General features: G+C 39.0%; 3 protein-coding genes across 14 annotated transcripts in view; 1 reads left to right on the forward strand and 2 right to left on the reverse strand.

Annotated features, from left to right (window-relative positions):
• LOC143023023 (uncharacterized) overlaps positions 1-3608 on the reverse strand; it is a 29220-nt gene extending 25612 nt beyond the window's left edge. The window contains exon 1 of the mRNA XM_076181474.1: positions 3287-3608. Coding sequence (XP_076037589.1) covers positions 3287-3325 — 39 coding nt within the window. The 5' untranslated portion in view covers positions 3326-3608. The remainder of the gene's footprint in view (positions 1-3286) is intronic.
• Positions 3609-3994: 386 nt separating this feature from the next.
• On the forward strand, positions 3995-12966 carry Pomp (proteasome maturation protein). Its single transcript, XM_076181521.1, has 3 exons — positions 3995-4269; positions 9027-9251; positions 12693-12966. Exons 1-3 carry the CDS (start codon positions 4123-4125, stop codon positions 12870-12872), a joined length of 552 nt encoding a protein of 183 aa, XP_076037636.1. The 5' UTR covers positions 3995-4122; the 3' UTR covers positions 12873-12966.
• A 3983-nt stretch (positions 12967-16949) lies between these two features.
• Positions 16950-22973, reverse strand: part of fbl (pantothenate kinase 3 fbl) — a 42614-nt gene continuing 36590 nt past the window's right edge. For all 12 annotated transcript variants that reach the window (XM_076181395.1, XM_076181402.1, XM_076181429.1 and 9 more), the window contains 2 exons: positions 22844-22957; positions 16950-19390 (listed from right to left, as the gene is read on the reverse strand). In XM_076181395.1, the coding sequence (XP_076037510.1) occupies positions 19316-19390; positions 22844-22957 (189 nt within the window). In that variant the 3' untranslated portion in view covers positions 16950-19315. The remainder of the gene's footprint in view (positions 19391-22843; positions 22958-22973) is intronic.

Genomic DNA, 22973 nt, shown 5'->3' on the forward strand with positions numbered 1-22973 from the left:
ACAATAAAATGAAAAAGAAAAATACATATTTTGCTACATCTCTAGTGGTAGACCCACAGCTCACATTTGACCCGCTACTGGGTTGGCCCACTATAAACTAAGAAAATATAATTATTGTGTTGTATAGAATCGGGCAGTGTAGGATTTTTTTTCAGTGATTGTATCTGGGACAATTTGATAAAGAAAATAATAATAATGAAAATTAATAAATTGATTATGGAAACACATTACCAAGACATGCAATGCTTTATTGCCTTTGTTCAGGTCACCATCCAGCAATTAGACTATACTGTTGTTTATGAGCTCCTGGGGTAGAAAAAAACACTTCCCCAGCAAACCCTAGCCAAACTCCCAGGACACCCCCCCCCTGTACTACAATTAAAGATATAATTCATGGGGTCAGTGTTATCACAATACAGGACTAACCACAGAATTTCCATATCCAAGATGTTCCTATGACATAGAAATTCTTTTCCTCCACTGCCCCACATGCATATAATAATAATTATCACATTTCTCTAAAGATCAAAGAGAAAGCCTGAAGACAACTAGCTACCTCAAGCCTGCAAACTTTAGGCAAAGAAAATGCACGAGAAGTTATAAGTCAGTATGAATCCCCGACACTGCAGTACTCCAAATTTTATTATATGACTTTCACTATCTTACCATCATTGAGAATTGAACTCTGGATAGTGTTAAGGGTTCCCTTCTGCTAAATAGAATTGCCCAGCTTTTGCTAAATATATAAAATTATGATTTCTTCTGATTTATACAATCTTAAGATAGGCTTATTTTAGGATCAGTTGATCATGTAACCATTGTCAGTTGGGTTTGGCATTTACACATGCTTTTATTATTGGCCTTGGCTTGACATTGTGGTGGTACCATGGTTGACCACTAATTCAGCAATCCAAATTTGAATCATGTCCAAAGCTGAATATTTCAGAAGCTGCACTGTGATCCTGCACTACCATTCTATGGACAAGGATTTTTTTTTTTTGGCAGGGTGGCATTTTGGAAGAATTCATGAAAGAGGGAATGGTGTGAAAAAGGTTGAGAACCACTGGCACAGGAATAAGTGTTTACAAAGGATACATTTCCTTTGTCTTATGGTCTCACACTGGTTGTACTTGTTCTAAAAAGCTCTGGTTCATAACAACTTACTCTCCTTCAATTCTTTTCACTGTTTTCACATCAAAGATTACCTTGCCATCCAAATCTCCACTTAATTTATTCTCTAATCAGAGCATACATGTTTGGAACAATCATAATATTCAAAAATTCAAATACAACTTATGACACCCACTTCTGAGAAATTTTCTTTACAATGGTAAAGATCTCAATAGGTCTCCATGCTTGCCAATAAAAGTACTGAAGAAAGATTATTTTTAATTATCTAAATTTAACCGCTATATTTTCTTGTATGATTCAGTGTCAACACTTACTATTTTTAGTATCCACTCATTGAACTATTAGTGTGTAACTACAACAAAAACAAAGCCTATAGTAAAAATCTAATTTCATTGCATGCATTAAAGGAAAAATGTGAATATATTTACCTAGTTGTATTTACCTAGTAAAATGCAACTAGGTAAATATATTCACATTTTTCCTTTAATGTATGCTTACACTTCAATTACTCTACAATGTCTAACACACTGTCCAGACAATACTATAAATTTTCTTCCCTGAGTGACCTGAATCAGAGGCTCTTTTCCTAATTACCATAAGTCTTCTGCAAGGAAACCTAATGGAATGATCTTTCTTTACATATATGATCCCAGTATGGTTACTGCTGAACTTACCCAATTGTGAGAAGGTGAATTTGCACAAGTGAATACTGTGCTTAATTCATATTTTTCATACAACAAGGAAATTACTGCAACTTGTGGTTATATACAATAACCACAAAGTCACAGCTATGAAATTTTTAGCCATAAAATGGAATGCGGCAGAATAAGTTCATTGTGTGTGAATTTGCATAATGGGTTTTGGTTTGATATTAGAGAATTCTACAGAAATGCACTACTTTCTATGCAAATTCACACAATGAACTTATTCTGCCACATTCCATTTTATGGCTAAAAATTTCATTGCAGAGGCTAGAAATGTGACTCTCTTTGATCAAATTATATGTAAGTCACACATTTTAAAGAAAATATGTCAAATAATGTAACCATATATATAGAATTGTGCACTTGAGCAAAAACCGTCCTTGTTTGGGTTTTGTCGGGTTTTTGTCAGTAATTAGTGAGACCCCACTACTATGGCTCAGTTCTTTCATTATAAAACTTGCTATGAATGACATCGGTGCTCTAACTGATGTTGCATTCATCTGGAACAAGGTAAGGGTCACATTGTTCTGGTACAATCATGAATATTCAATGCATGATTAGATGTTTGGTACACCTTGAGATTAGCAACCTTAGGCATTCACTGATTGTATTATGAACCCCCTTACCCACCCCATCATAAAAATGACCTTAACTAGTGTGTGGGTATCTTAACAATTACCACATGTCCAGGAACTGTGGTGGCAATGCATTTTACTATTCTACAGTTAAATAATTTACCTTATTGTACAGATAATGCCACTTAAGTCTTTTCTTTAATTATTGGATTCTATATATTTACCTATCTTTTTTATCTAAATCATTGCACCTACTAGTTTCCACAATAACAATTAACGTCTTCTTGAAGTTTTTAAGATGTATATATAAGCAGACCTTAAATTTTTCAATTCAAACCCTGGAATTTCAATATACCAAATATTGGCTGTTGGTCGTACTTGTTAATATATCTACAAGAAGTACATAACATCCACTTAAGTCTTAAGGGCACATTCTATCTGCCACAACCCGTACTTTGCAGAAAGTGCACCCTAGTGAAATCCCAGTTTAAAAATATTGCATAGAAACAGAGCTTCAGAAGTAAATGGTAACATGTCTTACTAAATCTGAATATTCTACAATGAGAATTCCAAGTTTTAGAATTCAAAAAGAGAAACAAACACCAATAAAACTATTTTTGCAATCAACAACATGAAAGTATTAGAATATGGGGTTCCAATGTTCATTACTGGGTTAATTTAGTTATTCTGGGAGCACAACTAATCTTATTAATTGTAGTAATCCAGGTTATATTTATTATTATTCAATGGGCTCCATTCTAATGACGAATATATATTCAATTATAACTTGGGAAACTAGTAACAAGATCAAGTATCAATACCCACATCCACTGGTTTACTTGATTGAGACACATAAGAACAATAAAATTTACATACCTTCCCAAATACATATGCATTCGGATTTTCTTGACTCATGATAATAAATTATATTTTGTCTGTTCAACAATATCGTCCTATAAGTTTTCGTGGACTACCTCCTCACAGACCCCGAGAGGAACTGCAGCAAGTGTTTGTAAACTTGGGCATATCCGTATAAGTGATATTCCATATGATCTATGACTTTATTGCATAAAACCAATTATACGAGTAGAATTAAGAGAAGAAATAACTAATTCCTGGGAGAATCCTTCAGACCGAAAAGAAAATATACTGAGGACCACTATTTCATTTTCTGTTGATGATTTGATCACCAAAGTACCATACTGAAAATATTATGGGTGCAGTAATTTTACATACTGTATAAGGAGATACGATTTATTCTACCAAAATTAATACACCCTGCGCATACGAGCTCTGCTGACTTTCATGCTCGGTAAAGCAAGTTATTATTTTTTTTGTGCCTTCCTTCATATTCCATAGTTACTAAAGCAATACTTCTTTATCTTTCATGACTCGCCTGACTTATAATTTGTATAATAAACTTATTATAAGAACTAGCTCATGGAAGGGGCATATAGGGGAGGTGTTTTTCAGGAATTATTCCACTACATAAATTATTTTTTAAATCATAAAACACACTTATCCATATATTTATAGAATATCTATGTATAATTTTGTTTCCAGCTAGTTATAATCATTATTATCGCAAATACGAAATAGTATAACTATCTCTAACATTTCGTGTGTTCATTATATAGAATTAATTCAACACTTAAAGAAATGTAATTTCATTAAGGATATATGAAAGAGATGATTATGACCACTTTTTACATATGTTCCATCGGAAATTGCAACTGAAGTCGACAACGGTGACAAGACGGAATTGTAAACAATCATCAGCGCCCAGAGACGAGAGCCATAATATAAAAGACGTACCACTGTTCTTGCTATTTGTCTTCAAGGAACGAAACGGGAAAATGGTGAGTTATTTATGTATCAGACTTGATGGTGAGATAAATTGATGTAAATATATGATAAATAAGAAGTGTGTTTGGGCAAGACTGGAAATTATTGGAACGAGGACAAGAACGTGATATAACCAAGTAGCGGCGAATTGTGAGCAGATTAAAATAAACAATACCATGAAAATCCTCCTCTGGAGCTAAGTGAAAAATCGTTTCCTAGCTTGCAATTATGTGGAACACGAGTCTGAAATTCAGATTGTTGCTGACTCTTCAGATTTGTACTAGTTTGGAAGAGGGATACAAGTATCTTGGCTCGCGTTGTACTGATACAAGAGAATGCTATGGATACGACTATTATGGTGATAAAGAAACTATGAAGTGTGCAGATGGGAGATGTCAGTGCAATACACCTAAATACATCCTTGTAGTTGAAAAGTATTTTTCTAGTTATGGAAATGCTCGTGGATGTAACGATGCTCGGCCTCAGACAGTCTTTCCTGATATTTTCACCTGGAGACCGCGCATGATTTGCCAGAATTCTTCACTAGGCAGATTGTGCCACTGTAAAGAAGGAATGGAGTTACATGTATCAGAAGTATATCCTGGTGGTTCGTGTTCAATTACTACGCGGGTAGATTTTCAACAATCTTGTTGGCATTTGAATTACTGCAATTATGAGAAGCGCCTGATATGTAATGGACAGAAATGCGATTGTGACAGGATGGACATGTATGATTTCAATACATCAGAGTGTGTCAGCAAAGCAAGTTTTATGAAAAACAAAAACCTCTCGGAATATAAAGTGACACATGGAGTGTACTGCAAATCTAGTGATGACTGCATTACAGGCTTATATTGTAATAAGAACTCTTCGTGTACCTGCCCTGTTGAGTGCCCATACATTAAAGAAAATCAGTCATGTGACTGTGGGGAAATTGTGTACAAACGGCCATTTCTACCAATCATAGTTGGTGTTATAATTGGATTTTTAATCGCTTGTTGGTGGTGTAAAGTCACAAAACATTTAATCAAAAGTCATTTCAAGGAAGAGGACTGTACTAATGAACATGAGGTAGATAACATGACCAGTCAACCAGAGAATCAGATCTGTGTCCCTGATCACATTATATTGTAATACCCACAATTTACAATATCAGCAGTCCTGAGTGATCTACCATTGCATTAGGTTTTCTGCCAGCACCAGTCTATATCCCAGACCATCCTGAGGAGCCTGCCTAAGTACTGTACCAAATTTCAGAGGATCACACAAGGATTGGCCACCTAATGAAACACTGCCAACAAGTCCTCTTGGACATAGCCTTTGATCTCAACGACTTGTATCCTCTTGGTAGAAGAAGATTCAGGGACTTGACCAGGTGTTGTACTGAAGTCTTCAAGAGAGCTTTGGACAAGTTCCTGAAAGTGCTCCCAGATGATCTACTTGTTCTTCATGCTCACACAAGGATTGGCCACCTAATGAAACACTGCCAACAAGTCCTCTTGGACATAGCCTTTGATCTCAACGACTTGTATCCTCCACACCAACAGTTTTACACATCAGAGTCCTAAACAATTCAACTGCCTACCAAGAAGATTCAGGGACTTGACCAGGTGTCGTACTGAAGTCTTCAAGAGAGCTTTGGACAAGTTCCTGAAAGTGCTCCCAGATGATCTACTTGTTCTTCATGCTCTGCAACCTCAGGCAGCTGACAGCAACAGTATACCAGTCCAGCTGAGAATTCTCAAGAGGAAACTACCCTAACAAAAAAGAGGCAGACATCCAAGATAGCCTTGATAGTGAATGTTCTTAGGAAGACAGGACAAGTAGCCTAGTATTAATAGGGAAATAAACCATCACCCCCCGACTCTCTTGCCTTTCCTGCCACTCCCTCTTCTCATCCTTATTCTTTGATTTAGTTTTGGTTTAACCTTTTCATTACGAGTCAAACTCACGTATAGTATCAGATGCCTAATGTATGATGATTAGATGATGCATCACAATACTTGCATTATGATGCAAGTGGAGTAGGAAACACAGGAGTCTTAGTCAGGAATGAACTCGGACTAAGACTCCAGTCTTTCCTACTCCACTTGCATCAACCTGTCAGAATGTCTCAACACTTGCATTATAGAATATAACGTCAGAGCTGTGTTACTCGTTCTGTCTCACTCTGAATATTTATAACCACAGAAAATGTGGTCAAATAAGTTCTCAGAATATGAGGGTCATTCAGCTACAACAAAATATAATCAAGATACAAGTGTGGCATTCTCGTATATCCATCCGCACCTCATGATGCCTACGTAGGTGTCATCATATGGAAGAGGTTAATGTTATAGAACTCCCCCTTACAAAGGACTTTTTGAAGCATTGGAATTAACTTACTACAAATTCATCTACCAATACTAAGCCTCAAAGTATTTCCCCATTGGCCTCTTGTACAAGTAGTGATGCTCTAAACTGTTTGGCTAGCAATTTTTTTTCTAATCACCCCCTCCCCACTTGTCCCATACAAGAAGCATCAAGCAAGACTCACTTTACATGGTGAATTAGAGAATATGAGGAGTAATCCTTTGTATGCAGTTGGGAATGCAGGAATCGGTAGGAAGTGAAATAAAGAGCCCCGCACCTTAACCAGGGTCCAAACTTGGGGCCAAACCATTCTCGGGTGTGTAGTAAAGTCCTGTACAAAGATCTGACTGTTAAGATGTACATACATACATATACCAAGGCTTTTTCCCCCTTACAAGGGAGGTAGCCAAAAAGGAAAAGTCCTAAAATCATTCCCACTCATTCCATCCCTGAATACATTCCACACCCCTCTACCCTCCCTCTTATCTTAGCACCTCCTGGATGACGGGTCATCCCTGCACCTTGTCCACTGCCCTGGGTCAGAAGCAGTGTCGCAAGACACTGCACATCCACAGCAAGGCCACTTCATTAAATCGGCGACCCCCCCTCTCCGTCCCCCCATGCATAAAAGGAGAAGATGGGGAGAAATCCCTTCGAGCTGCGTCAAATTTTGCTCACACACACTACCTCACCCCCCATCCCCCTGCCCATTCCACCTCATGCATCACAACATTCCCAATATACAACCATTCTCCATTCACCCCTGTCTTCTGTCTTCTCCCGTCCTTCCTCAACAGACATTCCCCTCTTCCCCAAAGTCCCCTTCGCCCCATCCTAGGACATCCCCTCATGTTCACTCCCTCCACATCTGCCTTCCATACCTCTTTTACTAGTCTTTCTTCACTCATTCTTTCCATGTGTCCAAACCATCCTAATACTCTTTCATCAACCCTATCTCCCAACTCCCTTCTCTCGATCTACATTCTACCTCCACCTTCACTCCACCTTTTCCTGCCACATTTGCACCCAAGTATCTAAAACTATCCACTTCCTCCAGTCGCTCTCCCTTAACCCCTTCCATACGGTGCCGCACACGTAGGCGTCATGGGGAGCGAGTGTATTCGCGAGGCTGCCATATCGGCGTCTTGATTATATTTATTGTAGTCGCCCCTCCATAATGACATTCTTTCTAATTCTTTTGTAATCGCATTTTCTATGGTTATCAAAATTCACGGGTGAAGAGAGAACGATCGATATAAGCGGTGACTACATTTTATGATGCGAGTATTATTACGACACGTCGTACGGCTGGCATTGGCTGCTGCCACCGAGATCTAAGTCCATGACGCCTACGTGTGCAGCACCGTATGGAAGGGGTTAATGCTCACTTCCAGTCTACTGCCACTTTCACCCCTTGTACATCTCATCACCTTACTTTTACCCACATTTATCTTTAGCTTTCTTCTATCACATACTCTCCCAAACTCTGTCACCAACTTCCTCAATCCCTCCTCTGATCCTGCCACAAGCGCAGTGTCGTTCGCAAACAACAGCTGGCTCACCTCCCACTTTTCTCCATTTTCTTTAACCATCTCCAATCCCTGACCCACTACCCTTGCATTTACCTCTCACACTACCCCATCCATGTATAAGTTGAACAGCCAGGGCAACATAACACATCCTTGACGAATTCCCACCTTTACCTCGAACCACTCACTCTCTCCATTTCTAGTCCTGACACAAGCTCTACTACTCTCATAAAAACTCTTGACAGCGCCTAGAAGCTTTCCTCCTATTCCATATATCTGCATAATCATAGTAATAGTCTAATGACTAGAAGCTATCGTGTATTTAAGTCCGGTATTGCAACATTTTCTTGAATATTTTGTAATTAGACTTCTCACATCTACTCGCAATTATTTCCAACCTCTGTTATTAGAGAGGCTTTATAATAGGAATGTAGTGAGTAACCACATTGTGCATTTACATGAGTGAATCTATGTTCCTGTAGGGTAATACATACATCCAATACATATACCAAAAGGTCTTGTGAAGGAAGCAGCCAGCCAAGGCATGCACCCTTCATTCATCCCTGACACCCTGTCCACTGCTTAGGTCAGAAGCAATGCAGACAAGACACAGTACCTCTACAGCAAGAGGTGAGAGAGTTTACAGGTTTTGAAAATGGACAGCAGGGAAATGATTCACTCTGGTCCATATACAGGACCACCACTCACAAGTATCAGACATTGATCCCTCCAGCTCATTACAGTTAGGTAAATGCACACACATGCACACCCAAAAAAGCAGGTCATGACCAGGTTAAAAATGTTGCTGTCTAATAAAATTATTATGTCGATTTAAAAGATAATTATTGTAGATATTGAGTATGTTATTCAGAGATTCCCATTGTATTCAGGCTCTGCCCCTTCGAGTAGCTGATAGCAAAATTGCTGTTGCCGTTGAAAGTGACTATGGAACAGAAGTAGGACTTGTGCGCCGAGCCCCACTTAAAGTTACACAACATCCTTTGGAAGCCTCAGAGAAAACATATCAAGAGCGATATGACAAACGAAGAATGACCTCTGCTGCACAAACATTTGGGATTGGATTTACCCTTCACCTTAAACATGAAAGAGCTGCAGTAAGTATAGTTATCAGGACTTAAATTGAGTATTATTTAATGAGGAATTGGTTTCACCAACTACCAGATTGATTTTTCTGTATATACACTATAAAGGTATCTTTATAACCTCATTTTAGGCCTAAGGACTATTGCCAGCTACTTTGTGGCTTCAGGTTTTCAGAGAAACTTATGGCAACAATTATTATATTTCAGTGCTCTTTGTATTTCCTCTTTTACTATAGCTCTAACATTCTCTCAATCATTTTCATGGCACCACCCAGTGTCGCAATCAAATCTACCCTGTCCTTAACTATATTCAACAGATCTCTTATACAGTACCTATCTTGCTCCCCTTTCCATTAATATCTCCATCAGTACTCTTTACCTTATCTCGTAACTTGCTTACTCTCCCCCTCACTCTTTTCACTTTCCTCCAAAACATACATTTATTAATTTAAAAAAATATAAATAAAACTAATACCCATCTGCTCTCCACATTCCATGTGACCAAACTGTCCCAATATTCTTTCATCAACCCTGTCTCCCAACTCCCTTTTCACCCCTGTTCTCCTCCTCATCTCGTTTTTCATTTTATCCAGCCTAGTAACCCCTACCATACTTCTCAAACATTTCATCTCAAACACATTTAAACTCTTCCTCACTTCCTCTCTTGTGCTCCATGTTTCTGCTCCATACAGGGCTGTCAGCACAATCACCCCTTCATACAGTCTCCTATTTTTCATTACACTTTTTAATCCCCCAAGGCATTTACTTGCTTCTCTCAATCTACATTCTACCTCCATCTCCTCTCCTCCCTCTCCCGCCACATTCGCACCCAAGCATCTAATGCTATCCACTTCCTCCAGTCTCTCTTCCTTAATACTCACTTCTAATTTGCTGCCATCCTCTTCTCTTGTACATCTCATCACCTTGCTTGTACCCACATTTATCTTCAACTTTCTTCTTCCACACACCTTCCCCAACTTTGTTACTAACTTCCTTAATCCCTCCTCTGATCCTGCTATGAGCGCAGTGTCGCCAGCAAAAAAAACAACTGGCCTATCTCCCACTTTCTCAATTTTATTTATCTCCAATCCCATGCCCATTACCCTTGAATTTACCTCTTGCACCACCCCATCCACATATAAATTGAACAGTCAGAGTGGCATAACACATCCCTGGTGAAGCCCCACCTTTACGTCAAACCACTCTCCATTTCTAACACAGGCTATACTACTCTCTTAAAAACTCTTGACTGCTCTTGTATCCCATATGTCTGCAATACCTCCCATAATGCCTTCCTGTCTACCCAGTCATAAGCCTTTTCCAAATCCATAAAGGCTCAAAAAACATCCTTACCTTTTCCTAAAGCCTTCTCACATATGTGCCTTACCACAAAAATGTGATCTACACATTCTAAACCCACACTATTCATCTAATCCTCTCAATCATAAGCCTTCCTAACTGCACTCAATAAACTAAACTGATCCCTCTTAAACTACTGCACTCACACTTGTCCCCTTTTCTCTTGTAAAGTGGCGCTATACAGGCAGTCCTCTGGCACTCCCCTCTTCTAGACAAACATTAAACAACCTCACCAGCCAATCCACCATCACTGTACCTCCCTTTTTTAGACACTCCGCATGACACCTATCTAACCCAGGTGCCTTACCTGCTCTCATCATTTTAATAACTGCTTTCACCTCATCTTTTCTTATTTCTTTCATTTTCTTCATTCATTACTGTCATTTTCTTAGTGCATCTCACTGCAACTACCTTTCCCTCCCTATCCTCTTTCACATTGAGCAACTTAACCATCTGCACCATTTATCTTTTTATTACTTTCAAAAATTTCTGTCATACTCTTACCCCATTTCACATCTGCTCTCTTCTTTACCTCCTTTATCTTATGCTTTACTTCTTTTTTCATTGTACCTCTCATATGATTCATCCTGTTTTGTAACCAATCTGTGAATGCTCATTTCTTCAATTTTACAACCTTCTTTGCTTCATCATCCCACCATGCACTACCCTTCCTTGTATATCCTCCTATAGTCCCTGTTCCACACACCATCTTTGCACACCATGTGACTCCATCCTTGAAACATCCCCATTCCTCCACTCCTAGTTCTACTCTATCCTTCACTCCATCCCACTCTTCTCTCATCTTCTTGTACTTTTTTTCTCTCATTTAAGCAGTTTATTCTATCCAAAAACCCTCCCTTTCCTCTACACTCTTCTCACTACTAGGCCCAAATGCACTTACAAAGACCCACATCTCCCCAGTTTCACCTTCATCTACATTAACCTTGAAGAAACCTCCTTCCACTCCACCACACACTTACCTATCTCTTCACTTACTAGTATAGCCACCCCTTCTCTTCCTCATCCTCTCTTCACTCCTGACACCCTCCCAGATACACTCCCAAACTCAAAATTGGCCCTCCCTTTTAACTTTGTTTCACTCGGTGCCAACACATCCATCTATCTTTTCATAAACATACTGCCTATCTCTTCCCTTTTACTCACATCTTTACCACATCCATGTACATTAACCCCTTCCATACGGTGCCGCATACGTAGGCGGCATGAGGAACAAGTGGATATGCGAGGCTGCCATATCGGCGTCTTGATTATATTTATTGTAGTTGCCCCTGTGTAATGACATACTATCTAAACTGTCTTCATCACATTTTCTATGGTTATCAAAATTCATGGGTGAAAGAGAGAACGATCGATATAAGCGGTGACTATATTTTATGACACATTGTACGTCTGGCAAATAATGCTGCCCGCAAGATTTTGGCCCGGAGTGAAGAGGTTAAAAGACCCAAACCTTAGGGTTCTGGTCGGAAAACTCCCAGACCATCTTATGCCTTTGCTTTTTTTTAGGAATATCCCCTTGGGGTGACAGAGAATAGGATGCCAAGTCTTATCCATTGCCCATTTTTGTCACCTTTTTGACTCAAGTGAGAACACTTTGTGGCAGTATTATTTCTCCCCAACCACAGGGTTTGGCAAAAAAGGAAACAAATATTCAGGGAAGTGGTACAGGACAGTATTAAGATTTGGGGGACAGCATAACAAAGGGACAGTTGCATTATAATAAAGTATTATAAGTTCTCTATGAATAGATTCCCTCTATCACAGACAAAATGATTTGTGGCTCTGGTCCATAGGGGCTGTATGCTGTTGAGCAGTTTTTGACCCCCCACTAACATCACCATATCTCCACTACGATTCTTTCCTGGAACTCCACACATCCCAACCACTCCATCTATTGGTTCATCTACATTAGCATTGAGATCTCCCAGTACCATTATATTGACATTTCTCCCAAAACCCTCTATGCACTTGTTTAAATCTATTCAAAGAACCAAATGATAAAAAAAAAATGAGAATGGTAGAAATATTTCTTATGTCGACAAGAAGCTAATGTATTTTTTGCATTGTTTTCAGGTAAGTGTTCCAACAATTGGTCATATGCCTGTGCTACCACGATCTAATGCACACTATCAGGCATTGACAGGGAAAGATCTGGACATTGGTTTTGAGGATACCCTGGCAACAGACCTTGAATTCAGTCGTACTCCACACACAGTCATGGAGAAACAGTATGAACGCCCACTTTTCAAGTGATAGGAATTTGGATTAGTTATTTTGCACATCTTCATAATGGTAGATGCTTGAGCATACTGTAATGTGACTTTAACAATAAATACATATGAAAAGGGTTGTGTTATTTCATTTGCATCTGGAAAACTAACATGGTTCAATACTGTAACTGAATGGTATGCTTACAAGTTTGTTTCAAATGCTTATACCAAGAGTAGGGCCCTCACATGGGGGAGGGCAGGGGGGCATGACTTTTAGAGGTGCAGGCAATTCTAGCCAGGATTTGCTGCCCACAAGGCTGACAAAATAATTATGATAAAAAGGTCAAAGAAGCCCTGAATATTTTACTGTAATCAATTATTTTTGCATTAGAATAAACAAAGTATGAATTTCCCATATCCTTTCTACAATATGGACTTTAATTACTAATTATATAATCTGTTTAATTATTTCGCAAACCAATAGCTAAATGTCTACATGAAAAATTATTAAATATGACTCGTTTCTTTCATTGAGAAATATGGTGAAGTTTCCACTAACCTTTGTGTTGCACTGAGATTTTCACTAAGGCTATCAGTTGCCTCTTGTGAAAAGTCTTTCAGCAAACTGAAGCTCTAGACACCTGAGGAGTTCCATGGGCCAAGATAGACTGTCAAATAAGCACTCCATAGCATTGAATCTGATACTGATGGATATGAGCTTTGATGATATGAATTTGCCGGAAGCAAAGCAAGAAAATTCTTAACCAATATGATCAATAATCATCTTGGGATCTTATCATTCTTAATGGTACCAGTAACTTGTATTTTTAAATTAACTTTAGGGAAAAAATTACTTAATTTTCAATTATGGAAGAGAGGGCAGTAAGGGGAAGATGGGCAGAGTGTTTTAGGGAGTTGCTAAATGCGAAGGAGGATAGCGAGGGAAAAATAGTTGCAGTGGGAAGTGCTAAGAAAATGGCCGTGATATGTGAGGAAAATGGATGAGAAATAAGAAAGGAAGTGAAGGCAGTTGTTAAGATGATAAGAGCAGGTAAGGCACCTGGTCTGGATGGATGCCATGCAGAATGTCTAAAAAAAAGGAGGTACAGTGATGGTGGACTGGCTGGTGAGGTTATTTAATGGTTGATGGAGAGAGGGTAGAGTGCCAGAGGACTGGAGGAGTGCCTGTGTGGTGCCGCTTTGCAAGGGAGGGGGGGACAAGTGTGAGTGTAGTAGTTTCAAAGGGATTAGCTTGTTAAGTGTAGTTAGGAAGGCTTGTGGGAGTATCTTGATTGAGAGGATTAGGAGAGTAATTGGTGAGGAACAGTGTGGATTTAGGACAGGTAGAGGTTGCGTAGATCAGATTTTTGTGATAAGACATATGTGAGAGCTGTGGGAAAGGGTAAGGATGTTTTTTGGGCTTTTATGGATCTGGAAAAGGCTTATGACAGGGTGGATGGGGCACTGTGGGAGGTTTTGCAGATATACAGGATAGGAGGAAAGCTAGGACCTGTTGAGTTTTTATGAGAGTAGTAGAGCACGTGTTAGGAGTGGGATATGTAGGGGATGGAATGGGTGGGAGTGGTTTCTATGCCTTTGTCTTTTGGCTACCTCCCGTGTAAGGGGGAAAAAGCCTTTGGTATATATGTATATGTATGTAAATCCATTACTGCAAGTTCTGCTCTGTTGTCTTAATATGATGGCCTTGTCTGCATCACCCTTGTTAAAGCCATTTGAACACCTCTATTAGATCAGCCTACTGGCTCCAGCACTTGGCCTTAAAGCCAGAAATTCCATAAATCAATCAATCAAATCTATAAGATCACCCCACACTTTACCTCCAGAGTGTAAGTTAAGGTACCTTAGCCTGTCTATGTAAAGTAAATTTCTGAGCCTATGTATCATTTTGGTTATTCTCCGTACTAATTCTAGTGAATGTATACCCATTCTATTAAACAGAGACCAAAACTGTACTGCATAGTCGAGGATGGATCTAACTATTGCCAGATAGAGAATGATAACTACATCTGCACTTTAGTAACCATCCTAGCAAAAATCCTAATGCCCTGTTAGCTCTATTCCTGCTGCTATTGCAGTTTCCTAAATTTAAGGTCAGAACTCACTAGCACTTGCAAGTCTTTCTCACATTCTGTTTTCCCTATAAAGGTGTTGTCAAAGCTATACTTGTTTTATGAATTGTGTAAACCTATGTGTAACACTCTTAATTTTGAGAGATTGAAGTTCATTTGCCATATCAATGACCATGGAAAACATTTGTTAACATCTTCCTGCAGCATCCTGAGGTCTTCCCCTGACCTAATAAGGGATCCTAATTTTGTGTTGTCCACAAACTTACTACCATAAGTAATAATCTCATTGTCCAAGTCATTTATGTATAAAATGAACAATAAGGGAGCTAAAATTGAGCCCTGGGGAATTCTGCAACTAACACACCCCCATTTGGATTTTACACCATAAATGGTGACCCACTGTTGTGTTACTAATCCATGCTCTAATCCATTCAAATACTTTTCCTCCTATGCCATGGGCTTTGACTTGATTTAGTAGTATTTGGTGGGGCACCCTGTCAAATGCTTTGCTAAGGTCAAGGTAAATAACAATGTAACTATAATTTTTATCTGCCACCTTGTAAACATTAGTATAAAAGGATAAAAGATTAGTTACACATGACCTACCCTTGGTGAAGCCAAGCTTTTCTGGTTAGGAATTTTGCTGCACAACCTGAAGTTGTAAAATAAATAAATGAATAAATCAGTTGAGGATTTCATTGCATTTGGGCTGAGGTGTTTTAGATGATTGAGATTTTATTTGGATCTTCAGCATGGTTGTTTTTCCTTATCCACTCGTGTAATTTTAGAAGACCAGGAGAAATTCCTTCAGACTGAATCAATTTATCATCCATTCATAATCATTCTCCACTTGCACTTATTTTTTGCCATCTTCTTTCCCTGCTCAACAGACATTCCCCTTCCACCCAAGGTACCTTCATCCATTTTTTCTTGGTATTCCCTTGAAGTTCATCCATCCACACTCTTTTTGATAGTTTGTCTTCACTCATTCTTTCCATGTACCCAATCCCAGTAATTTTTTATCAACCTTTTCTGCCAGCTCCATTTCCATCCCTACTCTCTGCCTCACCTTGTTTTTCAATCTATCTATCTTCATAACTCCCACCATACTTCAAACACATTTACATTTCTCCTCTCTCTCTCCCTTACATTCCAAGTCTCTACCCCTACAGTTTATCATAGTACAATCATTCCTTCCCCAGACACGTATTTATTAATACGTGTTTCATACCCAGAAGACATTGACCTGCTTTTGTCACTCTACAGTTACCTCTATCCCCATTCTTCTGTTCCCTACTACTTGTGACCCTACATACATATACCAATGGGAAGTAGCCAAAGTCACCCATTTCATCCCCACATGCTCCACTCCCATTCACCACCCCTCCCTCCCTCTTTTATTGGCTATTCAGCTTCTGTGAACCTAAATAATTAAAACAATCCACTTCCTCTACCTTCACTGCCACCCTCTCCCCTTATACATCTCATCACCTTACTTTGAACCACACTTACTTTAAACTTTCTCCTCTTGCATACACTATTGAACTCCATCACGAACACATTAGACCCTCCTCTCAGCCAGCCAGTGTCATTCACAAATAACAACTGGTTCCCCTCCAATCTCACTTACCATCTCCAATCCCTTGCCCATTACTGTCATATATTTCCCATACCACACTATGTACACATTAAACAACCATGGTGACATTACACAACCCTGGCACAATCCCACATTCATCTCAAACCGCTCACTCATCATTTCCAACTCTAACACAAGTTCTACTACTCACAAAAAGGTTTTGACTGCCTTTGATTGTTCTTAGTAGGTTTAGTTTCTTGTTTTTACTGTCAGGCGTTTATGTGTATTTACCTAGTTGCATTGCTTCTAACCCAGGCAATGGGCAGGAGACGGGTGACCCTTCACATAAAAATATGAAAGTCGTTTATTACTTGATCTTATTCTATGAGGTGTAGAGGTACTTTAAGTATATGTGTGTACTAATCAACTGATGTTCAGGATAAAAAAACAATTTATGTGACCAGCATTTATGTTGAAGAAAGAATCAATATAAGGCAACAGGTGCTTAAATCCAAAATATAATGTAAAAAGTCATCAAATAATAATAATGATTTCTGTCAAATAATGAAACTGGGTTGCAACATAATGATATTAACTATGTTGCATTTATAATTACATTTTATTTACACTGGAAAATAATATGTTCATCTCATTCTCTATCATCCAAAATTGCAATTATGTGGCCAACTACAAATACAAACAATTTAACTTCATTACAGAATTCTACAACATTTACCATTTCATTCATTATTCAAAATCAACTTTACTTTTCTTGAATATACAAATAATCCTCTTACATCACGTCTATATTCAAAATGGATACAGTGCATCCAAAACCTTAAATGCATTCCAACCTACTTTTGGAATCTGGAAATGGAATGGTGACATGCTGTAAAGCAATTGCATTGTCCACGGGTTGAAAACCAGGTGAGTTACCTGGCATCAAGGGGAAAAAAAATAAAGGATACTGTTTGTTCAAAGAGGAACAAAAGTATAAGATGGACCACTGTATGCAGCAAGCATATTACCATTTTGTGCAAAGATAAATTGCTCTTGTTACTAGACTACAATACAAAATTGTCAGCACATAAATCTTGTGACAATATTCTGTATCTGCCACTGATTTTTAGGCACCTAATTGCAGGACAAAACTTCCTCCAAAATTGTACAGTATAAAAAGTTATGAAAGATACATAGTATAACAATGGTAATCTCATTAATACTTTCACTTCAATAATACTATGCATTAGTTATTTGAGTCACTACAGAATGCTGGATATGGAAAAATTGCTGCTTACCACCGTGGAGTTGGTCAATGGCTGACAGCCTGAGAATGAAACTTCCACCTACACTAAAGCTTTTGCCCTGATTCAGAAGTTTCTTTTCTACCAAGGTGGCAGGAATAATGTTACCAATATTGATTGATTGTCCACTACTACAAATGCAGCATTCCCTCCCCAATTCAATTTATTAAGTTTATTCTTTGTGCACAATGAGCAAAAAATTCACCAAATGTACCTGCTTCTAATTTTTTCTTCTTTTTTTTTTTTTTTTTTTTTTAACACCTAATCATTAAGCTGTGCCCAAGCTATGCTAAATTGCACCCAAAGCAAATTACCTTTCATCCTCAACTTAAAACTTACAAAAAACTATTGGAGGCCATGGTTAATGCAGTTTGGACATGAAATCTATACACGCAATGGGAAGACATGTTGTCTTCACATCCAACTGCATTTGAACCTTTGGTAGTGCATTGCCTGTCTAACAGCATTTGAGCCTTTGGTAGTTTAATGCATCCATAACAACATTCTTGCCTTTGATGATATAATGATTGGGTTACTACTAAACCTTTTCCCATGGCAAAGAAATAATAATAATAATGATAATAAACAAATAGATAAATAAAATAATAACAAATAAATCAACAAATAAAATATAAATTAAAATATATGAGAAATATACATACATACATACATATATATATATATATATATTATATATATATATATATATAATGTATACACAATATGAAACAAAGAAATTATATCAAACTGCAATAAAATACCTACCAATTCATTACAGAAATTGGAAATACTTGTCCAGTATCATTATAGCTCTAAACAATATGTTGTTTGTCTGCAACATTCTAGATTTTGGCAATATATTGCCTGTCCATCATAAAAACTAGTCCTTTGCAATGTATTGCTTTTCCAACTCTGTAACAATAACAACCAAAGCTGGAGGGGACAAGAGCTGCTTCAGTATACATTATCATTACACCAGCCACTATGCTATACAGTATCCTCATAACAAAAATAATATTAATATTCAATATCTTCTAGATATGTCTATGCACACATCATGATTTTCATTAAATCTAATTTACAAGTCCCTTAAGCTACTTTCAACACTGCAATTCTATCTGTATTGTTCCCCTGATTTACTCAATGGCTTTTGAAGATGAACTCGTATTAAACAATGTTCGCAAAAAAAGTAAGAAAGTGTAGAAAAATCTAATCCACTTCTGTCCCCCTTTATTGTAATGAGGGACTGTAAAACAATAAAAATACAAAATGCTATAAATACTTACAAAAAATAATGAATACACACAACACTATATTAAAGTATACAATTTCACTCTGTCCTTAAATAAACCTAAAAAGGTTAATAATATAACAATCAATATATCTTCACAATCAGACTACTATCACACAAACTGAGAGGCATAAGAGCCTTTCACCTCATATAAATTTTCTATTATTCCGTTTAAGAAATTACTCGTGGGGCTATATAAATGGAGGAGTGCTTTGACAAGGCTTATGTGGAGGGTGAAGAGTTGTGGTCACCAGTTCTCATCAACTCCAATAAACACCCCACGGCACCAAAGTAACCCTGAAAAAGAAAGTGGGATTACGTTATTAATATTTACATAAATATATTGCGCATATATTGAAAGGCCCTTTCCCTCTTCTAAGGGAGATGACCAGCCAAGACATTCACCAGCCACCCTTCAACCAAACCATAATCATCCAACACTAATTTGTTTTCCCTTCTTTCTTCACTCCTGGTGGAAAAAGGACACTCCCTGTCCTTCACACATGGCCCACATCAGAAGCTGGGCCTGTTAGCTGAAGCTGGTCTACCGCTATCCCTTCATTACATGGTGACCCTTCTTCCTTATTGACTCTAGAATATATAGAGCAGACTAAAAGAAATCCCTTTAGGTCGAATCAATTTATCATCCATCCTCAATCACTCTCCACTCACACTTATCTCTTGCCATCCCCATGTACCTGAGGACCCCTTCACCCCCAACCATCCATCTATCCCACTGTTGGTCTTCCCCTCAAGTTCACTCCATCCACCTCTGCTTTCCATACTCTTCTTACTAGTTTTTCTTCACTTGTTCTTTCCACATGCCCAAATAATCCCAGGATTCTTTGATCAGCACTATCTGCCACTTCTCTTCCTACCCCTATCTGCCTCACTCCCTTATTTCTCACTATATTCATCAAAACCACCACATTTCAAACAAATTTTGACTCCTTCTGCTTTCTTTAAATTCCAAACCTCTCCCCCCACACAGTGTCAAGGGCTTAATCACCCCTTTGTACAGTCTTCTTGAGTTCATCCCCAGATACCTATTTCTCATGACACTTGCCACCCCCCCCCCCAATATTAACTTGCTTTCCTGCTATGTGTAACCTTACTTAAATTTTGTCACTTCCTTCATTCTCCTTTTGGATTTACCTCTAACACTCTGCCACCCTTTCTCCTTTGTACATCTCATCACCCTACTTTTCTTTTACCCACATATCCTTTTAGCTTGCTTTTCTCACATACCTTCCCAGACTACACCTCTAGCTGCCTTAGATCCTCCTCTGACCCAGCCACAAGTGCAGTGTCATCTGCATACAACTGGCTCTTCCACTTCTCTCCACTCTCACCACCTCTAATTCCCCAGCCCACCACCCTTGTTTTTACCTCCTATACCACCTCATCCACCTAAATGTTAAACAGCCATGGTGACATTACACAATCCTGGTGCACTCCTACCTTCACCTGAAACCACTCATTCTCTCATTTTTTTTACCCTAACACAAGCTCTTCTAGTTAAGATGCCAAGCAAGGGAAAATGTTCATGGGTGACAGACTAAGCTGAAGAAGATTGTCTGAGTGTGGTTATGCCTTTGTATGGATCTGCTGTAGGATGTTGGAGATAGGTTATTAGGTGTTTTATTTTCTATTTATTTTTTAATGGTGGGCTGTGTTTGTGCGATGTGATTCACCCTGGTTCTGGACCACATGCTGAATTCTTGATCAACAGCTATCACCATCCCTGATGAAAGTTCACCTATGGGTGAAGCTATGGCCTTACACACAAAAATATCATTCTCTTTCTGAAGAGGGATAGTAATGGGTCACATTGTTAATGTAGCTTTCCAACCCTGAGCAGGGTCAATCATGGGTCTGTATCATTATAAACCCTCCAGAGTAACTCATGCACCAGCACACTATGACCTGTGAGGTGTCTGGGTTCAAGGACCCTTGCACTGAACCTTGTGCCCATCATCCTCATGTGATGTTTTCTGGAGAGGATTTTCCTTCCTCATAGTAAGTATTCTATTGTTGTTTTCATGCAGGCTATTATTATTCTTTAGGTTATATTTTGCCTTTGCCTTTGGATGGGATAGTGCGAGAGGTAAACGCAAGGGTAGTGGGTCAGGGATTGGAGATGGTTAAAGAAAATGGAGAAAAAGGGGAGGTGAGCCAGCTGTTGTTTGCAGACGACAATGCGCTTGTGGCAGGATCGGAGGAGGGATTGAGGAATTTGGTGACAGAGTTTGGGAGAGTGTGTGATAGAAGAAAGCTGAAGGTAAATGTGGGTAAAAGTAAGGTGATGAGATGTACAAGGGGTGAAAGTGGCAGTAGACTGGAAGTGAGCATTAAGGGAGAGCCACTGGAGGAAGTGGATAGTTTTAGATACTTGGGTGCAAATGTGGCAGGAAAAGGTGGAGGTAGAATGTAGATTGAGAGAAGCGAGTAAATGCCTTGGTGGATTAAAAAGTGTAATGAGGAATAGACATTTGGAAATGGATGCTAAGAGGAGACTATATGAAGGAGTGATTGTGCCAACAGCACTGTATGGGGCAGAAACATGGAACATAAGAGAGGAAGAGAGGAGTTTGAATGTGTTTGAGATGAGGTGTCTGAGAAGTATGATGGGGGTTACTAGGCTGGATAGAGTGAGAAATGAGGAGGAGAACAGGGGTGGAAAGGGGGTTGGGAGATAGGGTTGATGAAAGAGTATTGGGATGGTTTGGACACATGGAGAGAATGAGTGAAGAAAGACTAGTAAAAGAGGTATGGAAGGCAGATGTGGAGGAAGTGAACATGAAGGGACGTCCTAGGATGAGGTGGATGGATGGGGTGAAGGGGGCTTTGGGGAAGAGGGGAACGTCTGTTGAGGAAGGACAGGAGAGGACCTGAAGACAGGGGTGAATGGAGAATGGTGGTATATGGATGATGTTGTGATGCATGAGGTGGAATGGGTGGGGGGATGGGGGGTGAGGTAGTATGTGTGAGCAAATTTTGATGCAGCCCGAAGGGATTTCTCCCCGTCTTCTCCTTTATGCATGGGGGGACGGAGAGGGGGGGTCGCCGATTTAATGAAGCGGACATGCTGTGGATGTGATGTATCTTGCAACACTGCTTCTGACCCAGGGCAGTGGACAATGTGCAGGGATGACCCGTCATCCGGGAGGTGCTAAGATGTGAGGGAGGGTGGAGGGGTGTGGAGTGTATTCAGGGATGGAATGGGTGGGAGTGATTTTATGCCTTTTCCTTTTCAGCTACCTCCCTTGTAAGGGGGAAAAAGCCTTGGTATATGTATGTAGGTTATATTTTGTGTTGTCTGTAGACTATATTTTCCTAATAGCTGGATACCATGTTGTGAATGCATTATGATTAGTTCTTATGAACTGTTCATATAGTTATTTGAGTTTTTGACATTCAAATTTTGTGTATGGGATTTAAGTATGTTCAGTTTTTGTATGTGCTTTCACAATGAGGTCTTTCATCTGTGGAATGAGGGTCACATGCAATGTAGGGCCAAGCATTTTAAGATTTTTGGCTCATGGGATTGACCTGGTCTCTGGTGCAAACCCAATAAAAGAGATGAGTGTGATGGGAGTGAGTGGTGTGAGGATGTTCTTCTCCCATGCTAAGCCACCTTGCTTTGTAGGTAATGACATTTAAGCTGAAAAAAATTAAATGTTTGTACAGGGGTTTGTCCCCAACCCCTCTTAAATGAGAATAACAAACTGCATATCATAAAAATCATACCTCATGCTCTAGGAAGATGGCTTTGAGTTGACCTGTTGACCAAAATTCCATGGCATAGGACAACAGCTTCATGGCAATTGGATTTACTCTTAGGAAGTTACCAACAAACACAACCTGAAGGAAATATTTG

Source organism: Oratosquilla oratoria, chromosome 3 (assembly GCF_046742065.1).
Source record: "Oratosquilla oratoria isolate Oo_2021 chromosome 3, ASM4674206v1, whole genome shotgun sequence".
NCBI classification, from domain to species: Eukaryota; Metazoa; Arthropoda; class Malacostraca; order Stomatopoda; family Squillidae; genus Oratosquilla; species Oratosquilla oratoria.